The 17,603-nt window shown below is 37.4% G+C and overlaps 1 protein-coding gene across 2 annotated transcripts in view; it reads right to left on the reverse strand.

Annotated features, from left to right (window-relative positions):
• Positions 1-17,603, reverse strand: part of LOC149185123 (uncharacterized) — a 162,286-nt gene that overhangs the window by 74,614 nt on the left and 70,069 nt on the right. For both annotated transcript variants that reach the window (XR_016257351.1, XM_089417772.1), the window contains exon 3: positions 1,710-1,906. Coding sequence is in view for 1 of the 2 variants with exons in the window: in XM_089417772.1 (XP_089273898.1) it covers positions 1,710-1,906 (197 nt within the window). In the remaining variant the exon portion in view is untranslated. The remainder of the gene's footprint in view (positions 1-1,709; positions 1,907-17,603) is intronic.

A 17,603-nucleotide genomic window follows, 5' to 3' on the forward strand; every position in this document is an offset into this window, starting at 1 on the left:
TTATGAAGACCGACACTAATTACATTTTCAACATGTTGTGGTTGGATGTAGTTACATCACTGCATTAATAATGTAGTGACATAGCCAACTTTGTTGTATTAGCCTTGAGGTTAACAATGGTTTACTCTCCTCAACGACATAATAGATAATTAGATTGTCTTTCGGATTAATCACATTATTAAGATTTGGTCGACGTTTCAAACCATCTAATGTGGTTCATCAAACCTTTGTCCTGAGGATGAACCACATTAGACTGTTCAAAACGTCGACCAAATCTTAATAATGTGATTAATCCGAAAGACAATCTAATTATCATTATGGATCACAAAAGTCTAAGATCTAGTGACATAATAGATGACAAGAATTACAAATAGTTTCTATGGATAAAGAACTATATATATATATATATATATATATAATGGAAAATTGTTGTGTTGCCTCTGGGAGGAATTGCCTTTAGCTAACAAGAAAGGCAACATATGCGACATGTAGTAAAACAAATGAATCAGAGTTCTTCAGACCTGTTTCTTTCTTCTTGTTTCTTTTTCTGTGTGTTTTCATTGTCATTGGTCAATAATTGTTAAAGGATGGGCCACCAACCAAAAGCTTTGTTGCCACTGGCAGTGTATTTGACAACATACCAGGCAGGATCAAACTCACTTGGATACCACCTGTAATCAACCAAACTGATCCAGACTCCAGAGAACATTAACGAAGATTCAACCTAAGCTGATGATCTTAATAAATCATGAGCCATGACAGTATGTATTCATAAGAATATAGTTTAATGATTTTTGGATTCTAGAGACCATTCACAGTCTCAATGTTCATGTATTATGTCTCAGAATTTTAATTTTTATGTATCTCAGGACTAATATAGTTATATCAATGTAATTTTCCCTATTTGCACCCATAAATATAAATCAGCAAACTAGCATATTTCGAGACCAACTGTTTATATTTACATCAAAGTACATAGATGTATCTTTTAATTAAATTTTGAATTTTTTATATATTATATATTCAACTGAGTTGTTTGCCAAGTCAACTCCCAGTCAAAGACCGAGTCTGAGTTTAATATTTTGGCACTGATATTAAAGAAGTTTAAATACTATATACCGTACATTTCTACTTAAAGGTCTAATTTATTTACAATACATTTCTAAGAACATAAAGCTGTTTGTTTTTTGAGAAATACATCTCATAGAATGTCATTGGCTAACAGGCTGCCACTCTACAAGGGACATATTATAACACCAAAGTCACACAGGACTCGCATCTGACCTCCTCCACACCCACTCAGAGAGTTTTTAACTAGGGTTTCTGCATTATACAAACCCAATCACCTCGCTACTTGCTGCTAGATCACACTCCCATGGGCTGAGAAAGCTGTTTATTATGTATTAAGAACTATATTTACCTTCGTATTTACACATGTTGATTCTGACTGGTTGATTATATGCTTTATGAATGCATGTGAACTATGACTGTTAAATAATTATAACAAATTATATTAATGTACTTAACCAAATTTTCAAACAGTTTGGGCATTTCTTTTCTAAGTTGAGTTTGCAAGCTCAAACTAGATTTCAAAGATACTGAGGCAGGAAAACACTCAACAAAACTTGAACATATAACAATAAAAGCCTGCTTCTAACTTCAAAGTATTCAGTCAAAAAGAATATAATGAAAGTGGAAAGGTTCCATACTTGGCGACTTCCTTTTTCAAAGTTTCTTCTTCAATGACCCTCCATTTAGTATGCTTTCTCCTAAAAACAATATCAGCTGCAACCCGTGGATGCTTCAGTGGTGAAAAGCGCCTTGTAGTGGGAGTAGGCAGACGAACTTTCCTTGAAGCTGATGGAGATATTTCCCCTTGACTGTCAATTGAATCATCTCCATCCCACTGTGATACAACAAAGTGTAAAACAATTAAATTAGCAGTAATGCTGGTTAAATCCCTGCATTCATCCAGTATGGAAACCAAAAGAGCAAGAATGAAAACACATGTATAAGGAAAATAATAAATCAAACTACGAGTAAATTGATCTGTGATAGGTTGCATCATTTTCAAGACTTCATAATTTGCTTAAAGAATAACCCTCACCTCTGGCTAAAGTTTTAATATATTTAAGCAGATCTTCCAAATATCAGCATGAACTGAATTTTACCATATGATCATCAAGCACAAAGCCAACATGGCTTCCAACCAAATAAAATGAAAAAATGAAATGAAGTGAAATTAATATCTATTAATGACCAAAATCGGTGGAGTCAGCAATTACATACTCAAACAAGTTCTTCCTGGCAAAAGGTTGAACATTTTGGAAGAAAACTGTAAACTCATGAGGATTTTGAATAAATCTTGAGTCTGCCAGTTCTTTCTTTATTTTTTCAAAATAAAATTGAGCAGAGGCATTTTTCTCATTTTAAACTTAGTTTTTCGGACCCCTTTTTTTTTTCCCATTTTCACTCGCAATACATGTTTTGATGACGGACAACTTTTGGTTCAAGAGACCCAATAATGGGGAAAAGGGAAAAGCAAATATCTAACGTTCTTTTAAGTTGAAAATTTAATTTTGTTGAAAAAGAAACTAAATTTAATATATTTTTTATTATTTGCCAATTTTAACAAAGTTTTGTTGAGTTTCTTCTGAGACAACAAATTAGGACCCTGGCTGAGTCATTGTCAAGTCTGAGTTCTATACCACTAACTAAAGCAGGTCAATGGGATTCAAAAGTACAATGAATAATAATAACAAAATCAAGAATGCCTAGGGAATCTCCTCTCTAAAGGAAAAAGAAAATACATGGAATAGGAACAAACAAAAGTGGAGTTAAACCAAGAAAGGGTAAACCCTCAACAATGAACTAAAGTACATCTGTAGGGAGTGAACCAAAGATTTCAGAAGCCATGCCACAACAGCCAGAGAAAGTCAACCAAACCACAAGTAGAAAGCTAAAGACGAAGAAGTCTCTAAACAGTGTATGAACTAAAGGAGGACTCCATGTTCCCATCAATCGCTATGAAGTTATGAATAATGAGCCCGATAACATCATGTAGAGAGTGGATTGGACTAAGAGGAGCCAGCTGGAAGATGGAACTAATTTGCACAACCCAATAAAGGTTAATTTCAGCCAAAATCTTATCTTTCAGAAATGATATAAACGTCCATGCTGTTGAGGCTAACGCAAACAGGCTGGAATTCTTTGCTTATTGAAGGAAAGGTAGTTTGTATCAGTGTTGCAAGTATTGCCATTGGTAAATTACCAGGGGGATCATAAACTCGAGATATCAAAAAAATCAGCAAAATATCAAGAAGCATTAAATATATATATAAAATAAGAAAAAAGAAGTAAAATTAGATTTTCACCTTTTATAGGCTTCTTTGCATTGATCAATTATATCATTTTTTTGAGAACATTATCACATTGCAATCTTTTGGCAGTGCCCACCAAATTTATCAAAAATCTCACAATATTTCTGATAAAATGGTTGTATTTGCAACACTGATCTATATAACCACAGCCTAACTGTTGATGTGTATGCTATGATGTATAATTCAATTTACTCTTCTATGTATTAATATACTGTAAGGTGCTTTTTTTAAAATGAAAAAATAAAAGGCCTGTTACCCACATTTTGTGGGTAATATCCCTAGGAAAAAAAATCTCCAAGATGGTCTTCAGCCAGCAGCCCCTTGCAGCCATTAGCTAGCTCATTGTGCCATTTCTCCACCATCTGAGCCAGCCATGTGGTCCCTTGCCCATCTGCCATGATCGTATGTTTGAAGGTGGGCCTCCCAAACATAAAAGTATGTCTTGTCATTTGGAAATCGAGTATTGTAGTTTGCTTATTATGGACACTTCTGAGCATGGATTAATGGGGGGATTTGGCAAAAAGAATGGGCTAGGTCTGTGCTCTTGTCCCCTAGAGCCCTTTTGAGTATTAACCTTGGATTCTAGTCCCGTGGGATCTCTTTTACTAACCATTTGGTTCTAGGGATGGTATTTCATGGGAAACCCCGATTTTGGTTGCGTGATCTCGCTCCCTTATCCGCTTATATTACCCTTCCACATAGGGTTAGTATGCCCCTTCCCCTTGCCCACACCATGGGTCATGGCCTGGAATGAAGCCCAAAGGTTGACGCAACTAAAAAGAAAATTAAAAGCATATATGGCCACACTCATCAGGAAAATATACCATAAAATGCAAAAGATGGCCGAGACAAACGCATTGCGCACATGGGCAAAAGCCAATACATGAGCTCTACCCCATCATCATGGCCATCACCCTGTTTCCTACAGGTTCTATGAACCTCATTCATCGTATAGGAACCCATGATTGTCCCAACTCCTAGTGGGCAATTTACTACCACACCTTAAAAGGGGGTATTCATTGCTATATCTTATACCTCATGCGCTTACCTCTTGAACCCCGAGCAATTAATCAAAGAAAATCATAAAAAGGCAAAAGGCATATAAAAAAAGTGGAAAAATCAAGGCCGAGGCACCTCATGTACCACGATTTCTCCCTCCTATACATTATAAACCCAAGTGTGGGCTTCCCTCTTATTAGCTACCCTTGAACCCCAACATGTGACCCATGGTTGCCCCTTCTCATCCCCTACTTCATCTATTTGTCACATGCCACCACCTTTTGAAGGAAGGATGTACCTTGACTATATCATCCCATTTAGAAGTAGAAACCCCTAATAGGATTATTGGTTAACCCCATTGGGAGTTTAGTAGACATTGGCACATCTTGAAGCCCATTATGGAAGGGCAGGCCATTATGAAGTCCCCACCTATGGTCCATGATTTGGTAAGCTCATTTACTCGATTTCTCTAATGAATTGTTGTACTAGAAGGCTAGGGGTCGCATTGCATCTTATGCAGGATTGCAGATGGTCTCTATTTTGAGTTTGGTCTTCCTATACGGGGTCCTAACCCTTTAGAGGGCTACATTAGCACTTGTAAAGTGTGCGTTGAGAATCATGGGCCTCCACATCAACAGATAGCACTCCATTGATCCCCACAGCCATTTAGAGATTGCTTGTGGTTCACTTATTGGGTGAGGAAGATGCACCTGATCCATCATCCCCAGCTGACCCCAGATTTGCACCATACACTTGGCAGATGATCCAGGGCTTACACGATGATGTGGCATCACCTACACCATCATCCTAGCCCTTGCGGGCGATCTACAGGCATCTTCAATTTGTTTGGAGGCCCATGAGGACACTTGTGTGCCCCCACATGTCATTTGGAGCACCACAAGTTATTACAAGGGGCCAACCCCTTGTCCACTTCTTTTGAGGGTCCTACTCTCCATTGTGGCACCCATGTGTCATGGACCTCATTAGGCCTCTTCGAGGGCCCTGCGACATGCATAGATTATTATTTGACCTCCTCAGAGGCTTACTCTTTCATTTATGAGCTAGTTTAGTGGGCCTGTCACCAAAAGTTGAATTATTAGAACATTATTTTTTTTTGGGGCTTATGTAGGCCAAGGAGGCTAATTTGAACACCTAGTTTCTGTATAAATACAAGTGAGATGAGTTCATTTGCTCATCATCACTTTGGATTGGATCTTTTCTCTCTCTTGAGAATTTCGCACTTTTTCTAAAGAATGAATTGGAGCTTTATGGATGAATTTTGATGTGTGGATATTGGTCTATCTTCTCTTGGAGCTTCTCTCTTGTCAATTGCGAATGGTTGGATATATTCGGTTACATGTAAGTACATGTTTTTAATGTTAGTCTTGTTCTACTTTGTCATGTACACTGGACTGAGAGTTTCGTTGTTATAGGGCTTATTGTCGCACAGATTGTCTGGGCAGCGCGACAACGCTCAGACCGAGGGCTGTCACCCTGACCCCCGATCTCTCCGTTTAAGCCGTATCTTGAGGCTAAGGGGGGTAGACCCTATGGGATAAAGGAAGACCAATGTGGACCAGTTCGGTTGGGAGACACAGCAAGGCAATTTAGCTCCTGATTGATTTTAGAAATTAATGTACTAGTGCCTTATGAAGTTAATGATTAAATGATTATTTATTAAATATTGCAGAAATATGAACCTTGTAAAACAATCATCTATCATCAAATAACCCAAGCAATGCAAGATATTCAATAAATGCACAATGCTTTAACAATGATCCAGCAATTAAATCTCTAAAGATTGAATGCTTTAAACAACCATACAATTTAAATGCTAACCAATTACCACTTTCACATAGCTAACTTTAAATAATTTTTTAAGTGATTTAACCATAGAAAAGTGGAACATTGATACCACGAAAGACACCAAAAATGAATTTTCAATTTTTTTGTTAAGCTTTTCAAATATTTTTATATTTTTTAAATAAAACAAAACTAAACTAAGCAAAAAACTAAATGAAATTTAAAATTATTAAAACTAAATCCTAAAAGAATTTTTTTTTCTAAATTTAAAAATCAGAATAAAGCTAAAATATATTCTAAACTAAGATCCCAAAAAAATGAAAAGGAATCTTTTTATTTTTAAAACATTTATGATTTTTTATATTTTATAATTTTTATGATTTTTTATTTATTAAAAAAAATAAAACAAAACTAAACTTGAACTAACAGCTAATCTAAAAAAATGAAAATCGATTTTTTTATTTTCAAACTTTTTGATATTATTTTTTAAAATTAAAATTTAAACAAAAGCGAATCTAAATTAAAACTAAAACTTAAAACTAAAAAAGCTAAGCTAAAAACAAAAAGAACTAACACCTAATATATATAACAAAAATGAAAATTAGGTCTAAAGAATAAAACTCAGACCTGAATTTAAAATCAAATAAAAATCTAAACTAGCTTAAAACTAAACCAAAAATCTAAACTAAAATCTAATTAAAAAGAACTAACGCCTAATAGCATCGAATATAAAAAAAATCGAATTTCTTTTTTATTATTTTTATATTTTTTTATGTTTTTTATAGATTGTAAAATTTTAAATTTTAAATCAAAACAAGATAGAACTAAAAATCTAATGAAAAGTTTAACAAAACTCTAAATCCTAACTAAAACTTAGATCAAATAAAAAAATCTAATCAAAAACCCAACTTAAACTTAACCAACGCATACAAAAAAAGGAAAAGGAACAAAACTTACGCTAACCTACCCAATCAATTTTTTTTTTGTTTTTTTGTTGTCGTTTTTTAAATGTGTGCAGGTCTGTAGAGTTCGACGACGGAAGGGATAGCAGCACGCAGGGTTGACAATGATATTCGTTTTGGAGTGGCAACAACGAGGAGAGTTTAACGCTGGAATGATAGAAACGCAGGAGTCACAGGTTATATGTTTTTGTTTGCAGATGTGATGAGTGAGGAAACGTGGACAGCGTGTGAGGGTTTGAGAGAGAAGAGAACGCGGGTGGTTGAGGGATATGTGTGGAGCTTGAATGAAGAAAATGCAGGTTTGATGGCAGCAGCATGATAGGGATAGAGGGCAGCGGATCGATGGAAAATCGAGTGCAGGAATAGCTGCGTGAGGAGTGAGATGTTTCAACTGCGTGAAGGGGTTTTCTGGCAGAGCAATAACGTGAGGACGCAGAAACTTTTCCAGATTTTGGAAAAGCATAGAAGCTTGCGCGCAGAGGAAGGGAACTTGCAGGTGGAGCGTGGACTGAAGCAGCTCGATGGAAAAGGAAACGCTTGTGCAATTTGGAACACACAGAAAACAGAGGTTTGAAACCGAATGGAGCCGCTGAAAACTTGAGGAGAAGGACGCAGATATGACTGCGTGGAGTTCCCAGATTGCTGATAAGAGGGTTTGGCAGCGATCTTTAAAAAAAAATTCGAAAAATTTTCCTAAAAAAATGAAACCCTGGGCAGCAAAACTGTACACTTGTAAAACTTGAACTGTTTCTGAGGCAAGATCTTACCCTCCAGGGCCTAGATCTGGCTTCAAGATTGAAGTTCACCTTCAGATTTGCAACCTGTAACCTACAACCTGAAAACAATGAAAACAAACAGCCAGAACCTAAAAATGAAAAAAATAAATGAAACCCTAAAAACCCTAAGAACCAGCTAAATAATTACAGTATTTACAAACTGAAGGCTCTAGGTAGCCAAATTTATCGTTATGCCGCAGAAATATTTTCAGAATTTTAAATTAAATATGAGGTGCTTCAAAAAACCCTTCATGCATATGCAACAAAATATCTAATGATAAGCCCGGGATTAAAACTGGCTGGACTCTTTCAGAAAACGCAATCCGGGAGTTGGTTGGTTCAGCCGAGAACATCCCCTAACACCCGGTAAACTCACAATTAAGGATATCCTGCACAGCTTAAATCAACCATTAACATAAAGGGAGAAAACAACAGTGAAATTTCGGATCAAATGGAGATACCTGCCATTATATTTCAGAAACTAAACTGTCATTTAAACCTCAGAGATCAGACAAGATACCTGTGCCTAAATCAATCTTCATCAAGCTATCATCAATGGCTAAAAATAAAATTATGCAGAAAAATAAAACATCTTATAGCACTTCCAAAAGAGTAACACCAGCAAGATTTCAACCCTAAAGTCTTTTTTATTGCACAAAAAATGACTACAAGAGAGCTTTCTTTAGCACACGACTCTAAGATCGAATGATCTCAAATGACCCCTGACACCCTATTTAAAGGAAAATTTCCCAACGGCTAGTTCAAGTGATCCATGTCAAAATGATCTCGACCGTCGATGAAAATCAAAATCTCTTTTAATCTCATCCGTCGAAATTTTAAATGCATTTTAATATATTAAAAAATTAAAATCTTGCATTTATTTCCTCAAAATTTTGACTTATTATTATTTTATTATTTTATTTTATTTTTTTAAATTTTTATTTGTCTTTTTTAATTATTTTTTTTTTATTTTTTTATTTTATTATTATTATTTTTTTTTTTTTTGGATCCTCGAGCTTCGCCTTTGAAAAAATCACCTAGGACCTATGACTTAGGACTTATGAGGGGATAAAACATTTTCTAACCCTCAAGACACTTTTCATCATAACTTTAACAATTTTACATCTCAAGGGGGAAAACCCATTTGACATAGACCACCCAGTCTTGCAACACAAATATAATCTAGTAGATCAAGCAATTTGTAATAACTTAACCAAATAGTTAGGATTATTTCCAAATTACTTTTATAGACTCGAAGCACACTAGGATTCGCCTAAGATTCTAACGACAAAATCCATTCCGACTTTGGGGTTAGGCTGAAGGAAAACTCTGCCGATCATGGATCGGTGAGACAAAAAAACTTCCAGAACGTAGATTATCACTAGAAAATTAGGTTTGCCTAGGCAATTTACATATATGACTCAAATCTGCTAAGATTATTTACAATTTACACATGCAGATTGGGTTTTCAACATAACATGATCGGGCTGATGATGATAGTTGAAGGACACGTCGATCAAGCGTTATCCCTTTTGCGAAAAAAGGTAGTGTACTACTATGGGTAGTTGACACGTAGTGGTCAACATCTGGCTGTACTTGGGGACACGTTGCTGCATTGTAGGAATGTGAGAATCCAGAATCTGCATCCACGCAACACACCACAAAACATAAGTAGCGTCCATCCAAAAATCGTCATATAACATTAAGCACAAGAAAGATGTAAGCTCTTCATTTATTAACTATCTAGTAGCAAGAAAAGTAAATCTAATCCTAAAACAGAAATAAAATGTTGAAAAAACGAGTAGGGTTAGAAATACAGAGGATGCCCCATGGCATCAGATGTGTTCGATATAGTGTATACTGAGCATTTTCCTGCTTTCAGGCAAATCTGTCGCTGCTTGTCGGATGTGCCATGTCCAATTCTGCATACGGTAGGACTTTTTCCTATCCGAAAATCAAGCTGCTCAAGGCCGTCTAATGCATCAAATCTTTTTCTCATTTTCTTTCTCTTGCGCTTTTTCTTCGTGGCAGGCTGTATCACTGATGACGTGGAACTTTATGCTTTAAAGCTCTCAAATGAAGTATGTAAGATATGCGTGACATGTCTTTCTTCATTCTGCATTTACCCTGTCAAGGATGATGGATCAATCTCACAGGTGCCATGAGTTATAACTTGATCTTCTATTACTGGTGGATTAACCGTGTGAGCATCAACCTTATTATTAATTTCCCTTTTATCCAGGTCACCTTCAATTATCCACTTTTCAATGGAACAAAGGACCTCATAATAAGATGGAGCTTGTTGCAACAGATAAGGAGGCTCCTGATTTATTGATGTTCCCTGGTTTCTTTCATCCTCTGACCATTGTTGAAATTTTTGAACCTGTATGTTAATGGCATCTATCTGACTAGAGTGTTCAACCTTTATAGCACTGATTTCCCTGGCATGGTCTTCTTCAGGGATCAATAACTTATTCTGAAGACATATCTGATTAGCTTCCATATCTTTTATTACTTTATCGTCCTTTTCCTTTATGGTCATCAAGCAATGTTGCATAGAGTTTATCTCTTTCTTATGATTTGCTTGCATGGTCGTCATATTTTCCTCTAAGCTTGATAACTTGCTTTGCATAAAACTAATTTATGTGTCATGATTAGTTTTCATGGCCTCAATTTCCTTAGCATGTTGATTTTGCATGTCGGTTATGTAATCAGAGTGTTTAATTTTCATGATCTCCATCTCCTTATTACGTTTTTCCAGGTGGGTGCATAAAGTTCTCACATCATTGGCATAATTAGTTTGATTGATCTCCATATTTTTTACCAGTTCTTGTATAATTTGCTTCTGATCTTCCTTTTCATTGTCAACACTGTTCTTACAATTTGTCTCTACTTTCCACTATCATGGATTTGATTTGCAATGGTACAGGTGGATGGCACATTCTGATATGAAGAATTGTCTTGAAATCTTTCATCGACCGCTGGACCTTTTATAAGATTACATTCATTCTGTTGCACAATTTTAGGGGCACAAGGCGAGCTATCTGGATAACCATATCTATCTTTAAAAGCATTGAAAATGTCTTGTAAAGAAGTGAAAGAGTTTTCAGGACAATTATTAAACCAATTCAAAGCATCACCCTCTAAAGAAAAAACAAATAGACGCATTTTGACATCTTCATGATTATATTGAGGAAGTCTACAATACATGAACGTTATACGATAAAAACTCCATAAATGCCTTTTAACAGCCATTTAATCGCCACCCGAGAAAAAAGGTAATTTAGAAATGGCCACTTCCGGAATATCATGGAGATCATCAGTAAAATGACATGGTTTAAACGAATAATCCATGATGAATAACGAGGGACCAAATGAATGATAGAAAGAGATCTCTGCTCAAGAAAATCAAGAGATGAAAGAAGTGGAGTCGCCACTTGAACAATGAGTCAAATTCTAGGATCCAAAAAGCAATCAACAAGCAGATATGAGGGAGGCTTCTTGTCTAGAAAAAATAAATGAAAAGAAATACAGTCGCCACCCAAACAAGAAACGAACTGAAGAGGTAGGTGCTGATATGACGAAAGATAAAGTGATGAAAAGATCCAAATGATGCCAAAAAAAATGTTGAATCTACCAGCTCAAATGAGAGATGAGAAAGATGAAAGAATGATGAGAAATGAGAAGATGAATGTCGTTGAAACGCCGAGAATAAAATGCCTCCAACAATAGCGCCAAAAAATGTTGTCGCACAGATTGTCTGGGCAGCGCGACAACGCTCAGACTGGGGCCTGTCACCCTGATCCCTGATCTCTCCGTTTAAGCTATCTCCCGAGGCGAAAGGGGGTAGACCCTATGGGATAAAGGAAGACCAACTGTGGACCAGTTGGGTTGGGAAACACAGCAAGGCAATTTAGCCCCTGATTGATTTTAGAAATTAATGTACCAGTGCCTTATGAAGTTAATGATTAAATATTGGAGGATTTGAAAGTGAAACACCCACGGGCGAACAGCTAGGGTTCACTGTCTTTAGCAGGTGTTGAACTCCATGGAAGGGCGCAAAGGAGGGAGCTCCACTCCCTCCTACAAGCAGGTCGTGGCTAGGCGAGGTAAGAAACCAATGGAAAATGTCAGAGGTCCTGCAGAAGAAGGGAAAAGGAGCATGGAAGAGAAGCATGAAGGAAAAAAATCAGGGGAGAATAAAAACAAAAAAGAAAAGGAAGATGAAGACAAGGAACAGGGTGCAAAAAACAAAGCACAAAAGGGACCATGTAAACCCAAAGCTGAGGTCACTCCCAGAGTAGTTCTGAATGATCCTGCTCTGCAGGCACACAGGGACCACATGCAGACATATGCTATCATTTGTAAATTCATGGGTTTATGGCCCACTCAAAAGGCATTATAGACATGGATTAAATACCACTGGAAACCAAAAGGAAGTATTGAACTACATCTTGGGTCAAAGGGATTCTTTACTGTGGTCTTCACAAATATTGAGGATAAAGACAAGGTGTTTGAAGGAGGGCCCTACTTCTTCGCAGCACCAGGCCTCTACATGCGGCCGTGGATGATGAACTTTGTCCCGGAGTGTGAGACTTTCACTTCAATTCCGGTCTGGGTAAGACTCTACTCCCTCCCTCTTGATTACTGGCAAACAGAATCATTAACTACCATAGGAAATAAATTAGGGCATTTTGTCAAAGCTTTTGAGGCCACCAGAAGGGAGAAATACACTTCCTTTGCACGGATTTGTGTGGAGATGGATCTCTCTGGAGCTCTACCGGATGAAGGTTATCTTGGAAGTTTTTGATGAATAATGGGTGCAAACAGTAGATTATGAACATATTCCATTCAGATGTCGCAAATGCCATGAACATGGGCGGCTATTTAAGGACTACCCTCTCAGTAAAATAGAGAACAAGAGTAAAGCTACCACAATGAAAGACACTAAAAGCTTTCACAAAGTGAGTCATAGAGGAAAAGGGGGCAAAAGGGGACCAAAGAAACATCACACAAAAGGGCTACAGGCCAATTTGAACAGGTATCAAGTCCTCAAAGAAGAAGAAGAAATAACAAAAGTGATCAGGAAATGGAGGGAACTCCAGTGGAGAAGGAGAAAGAAGAAGACAATGATCAAACAAAGGATATTAATAAACAGAAAGAGACTATGATGAGCGATGTAGAACTGGAGATGGACCAGGAAATGAACCAGAGTGAGATGGAAATGGAGGACTATGAACTACATGAGATTCTTGATAGAGAACACCTAGATATGGAAGGGTTCTTGAAACAGGGAACCATGGGAGGGGTAGACTCGTTACCTCAAGAAGAGTTCTCTAAAGTACAGCAGTTGTTCATTTGGAAAACTCAGGCTAAAGGGATGGATAGGCAAAGAAACAATGAAAGACAGGGTAACGAAGGTGTGAAAACTATGAAAAACACACCAGGATTAGCACCTAGCAACCCAGGAAAGAAAAGAGGTAGGAAAAAGCAGAATGAGCTATTCATGGAATGTGGAAAGCTAATGATAGATTCAGGTAAGATGAAAGACCTAACCAGTTACTCTTTTACAAATCTTTAATGATGAACTTTACTTCTTGGAATATCAGGAGTCTAGGTAGTAAAAGAAAACAAAGATTACTTAGTAATAGAATGAAACAAGAAGCTCCGGATATGATCTTCATCCAGGAAACTAAATGTTCCATTCAAAAAATAAAATAAATATATAGCAAATGGCTCAATCGATTTGAGTTTCTAGAAGTCAAAGCAGAGAACACAGCAGGAGGCATACTAACTCTTTGGAACCCCCAAAAGATTGGCATAATAGATGCTGAGGCCTCTAGGAATTATTTATCAGTGGTTATTCAGCCTATGGGGGATAGGGAGACCTATCTAGTCATGAATGTTTATGGCCCTCATAGAATGGATGATAAACTCAGGTTTCTAGATTCTCTTGTGGATCTCAAAGAGAGACATGTAGGTATACCATGGATCAAGGGTGGGGACTTCAATATGATTAAATCACTTTCGGAGAAAAAAGGGGGAACCAGGAATCTAAACAAAGACTCTTTAGCTTTTCAAACTTTTATGGATAATATGAAGCTATGACATTGATTCGAGTAATGGTCTCTTTACTTGGAACAACAAAAGAGGAGGAGAGTCTTAAGTAGCCTCAAAGTTAGATTCATGATCTCAAAGGACCTTATGCTCATCGATAAGGAAATGGTAGCGAGAATTCTCCCCTTTGGAGGCTCAGATCACTGGCCGATTCAATTGGAGGTTCAGGGCATTGGTACTCCCAGGAACAAACCTTTTAGATTTGAGAACATCTGGCTCACCCATCCAGATTTCATCAGCAACATTGCAAATTGGTGGTCTGAAGATTTGCATATTCAGGGTACAAGAATGTTCCTTCTACACAAAAGACTAAAGCACATCAAGCTTAGGCTTAAACATTGGAACAAGAATGAATTTGGCAATATTTTTGAGGGAAAAAAAATCTATTGAAGACAAATTGCAGGAACTCAACCAAGCCCTTATCACGGTTGGCTTTGATAAAGTCAGAAATGATCAAGCCACCAAATATCCGCAAGACTGGGAGAATTTATGTAAACAAGAGGAAATATTTTGGAGACAAAAATCTAAAGTTCAGTGGCTAAAAGGAGAGAGAAACACTAGATTTTTCCATAGATCCACCTTGGCAAACAGAGCTCATAACGGAATCTCTTCGATCAAGGACGAGGGAGGGCAACTTCTTAATTCCCACGAAGACATAGAAACTGTGTTAGTTCAGCACTTTCATGGTATAGCAAAGGAAACCATTTCAGTAGAGCATTTGATCAAGGACTTAACAAGACATATACCTAGGCTGGTGTCTAGAGAAGATAATTTCAACCTCAATAGGCCAGTGACTGAAGAGGAGGTTAGTGAGGTCCTCAAGGAAATGCAGAATGGTAAAGCGCCAGGCCCTAATGGTTTCAATGTGGATTTCTTTAAAGCTTGCTGGAATATTGTTAAACAGGATATTCTGAATGTAGTAGAAGATTCTAGGATGAATAGAACTATTTTGAAGGTGCTCAATACCTCCTTCATCTCCCTGATCCCTAAACAGGACATTGCTCAAACCCCGTACAAGTTTAGACCCATAGCTTTGTGCAATGTGGTTTATAAGATAATATCCAAGGCTGTTGCCAATAGACTCAAACCTCTTCTTCCTACTCTAGTGTCTGGGGTGTTAGGATATTCTGACACATAGGAAACAGTTAAGTATAACTTGGTCTAGTATAGAGTTAGGTAAAGTGTGTTTCTTTACTATGTACATTTTGTAACTTACAATCCGACGGTCACGATATGTAGTGATCCGACGGTTCATTCTCTCGGTATTACCGACACTTGATCCGTGGCTTAACACCCGATTGGTCCATGATCTCTATTTAAAGAGCATGGAGGGTCATTTGTAGGTTAACCGTTCATGAGAAAAGCTTATGTAAATTTTCATTCTTTTATTAATAAATTGCCTGAAGTGGTCGCGTTGGCTCAGGCCGTGGATTGTTTCCCTCTTTGAGGGTTTTAACCACGTCAAAAGTACTGGTGTATTGATCTGCGATCTGTTTGTGAGCGGTGTCCTTTGGTGTTCTGTCTGAGGAACTTACCCTGTAAATTCCTACATGGTATCAGAGCTATTTGAGGGCCGCGTCCGTTGGTGATCCAAATCTGAAGCTGGTAGAACTGCATCCGGCTACCGTTTCCTAGATCTACTGTTTCTGACTGCTTTTGGGCCGAGAGGACTGCTCTATTGTGTTGGGAGCATCTGTTCCAGTGAGGAACCCCTTTCGTTTCACGCGAAAAGGTTTCCGGTAGCCCTAGTTGCGTCATTTTTAAGATCTGGAGGTATACAGTGTTTATTTGCAGTTTACAGTTATTTTCTCTCTGCTTATTTCGGTTTCGATTTATTTAGCCTTTTTTATTACCGGATCTATACCTTTCATTTCTACGTATGCTCTTTGCCCCGCGACTCTGTGCGATCTGGGCAAATCAGAAACAGAAAGGAAGGATTTTTCTCATGCGTATGCTCTTTTCTGCTGCGCCTTAGTGTGATCTCGGAAAATCAAAAACATTAAGGAAAATATTTAATTTCCGGCTAAAGCTAACTTCGAGCCGTAAGGTTCGTTTTTTTGTATGTCCGTGTTGGGTTTTGTGTTTTTTGTTTTGTAGGGAAAAAGAGCTTTCTCAAAGCAAGCACGCAACCCAAAGCTTCAACCCCCTCTCTCTCTCTCTCTCTCTCAAACTTTTTGTATAGCTCACTTGGTTCAAAGCTAATTTATGACAGTAGAGGTCTTGAGTTCAAGTCTCCTTTTTGTTGGAAAGGGGGCGTTTTTTTTCATTTCCGCACATTCCTGCACTTCGTCAGCATCTTCATCAATTTTTTTCAAAATGCCATAACTTCATCCGGAAGCCGTTTTCAGAACCGTTTTTTTTGAAACGGCCTAATTTTTCGAGATCTTTCCATTGGAACACTTAGTTTCAGCATCTATAGCTTCAGTTTCTGTTAAAATGGAAAGTCCATGCCAAGTTATTCTTGACAGCACCAACTACTTCCAATGGTGGTCCTACATTGTGGATTTACTTAGAAGTAAAGGTCTCTACAGAATAGCGCCAAGAAACCAAACCGAAAGACGAAGATAAGGCAGCTAAATGGGAAAATAGGCAAGATCAAGCACGTGGGTTGATAGGGATGTCTATTTCTCCAGATCTTAGATTCCATATTGCAGAACTTTATGCTCTGATGAAGCAATGAAACAGATTACTAAAGTCTTTGGAATTAAAAATGAACTTAGAGCCCATAAACTTGAAAATGAGTTGCTTACATTGAACCCCAATAATTTTTCCTGCATTGAAGATTTTCTGTCCAAGTTCAAGACCCTTAGACTTCTCTTGGAAGCTGTTAAGGTTAAGAAAGAAGATAGTAACCTTCTATATTCCATTCTTACTAAGTTGGGACCAGCCTACTCTGTATTTATTTCCACCTTCCATTCTACAAGAGAAGCCTTCATTTCTCAAGGACAAGACTACAAGTCCCCTTCCTTTGATTCTTTTTGTGATTCTTTAATAAGAGAACAAGAAAAACTCTTACACCTTGGTCTTCTTAATCTTGGAAACTCTTCTAAGAAAGCGTTAGCCGCCCAGCAGCAACCAAATCCAAAGAATCCTAAGAAGTTGTATCCTAAAAAGAATGGTACTAAACCAAACAAGGGTCCTAAGCAATTTCAGCCTCAAAATGAAAAATCATTTCAACAAAATGATAAGACAAATAAACACAAAGGGAAGAAGACTGATAGACATTGCAACTTTTGTAATCGAGATGGCCACTTAGAATCCAAATGCTTTAAGAAGATGGAAGCCTTGGAAGCAGCAATGAAGAAGCATAACATCCATTTGGAGCACTCTTCAACTTCAACTTCATCTTCAGGAATGGCACTTTCTGCATGTGGTTGTCAAGCATCTCGATCTGGCTATGCACTAAATGTATCTTCTTCTTCTCATTCTCATGAGTGGCTCATTGATTCTGGAGCTTCTTATCACATGGCCAAAAACAAAGCCATGTTTTCTTCTTTAAATGATTGTAACACCAAAAATATATATGTGGTGATGATAGATCTCTTAGTGTTGTAGGGACTGGAACT

Source organism: Pinus tabuliformis, chromosome 3_2 (genome assembly GCF_031772625.1).
Source record: "Pinus tabuliformis cultivar Carrire ecotype Pingquan chromosome 3_2, CPIR1, whole genome shotgun sequence".
In the NCBI taxonomy this organism is placed as follows: Eukaryota; Viridiplantae; Streptophyta; class Pinopsida; order Pinales; family Pinaceae; genus Pinus; species Pinus tabuliformis.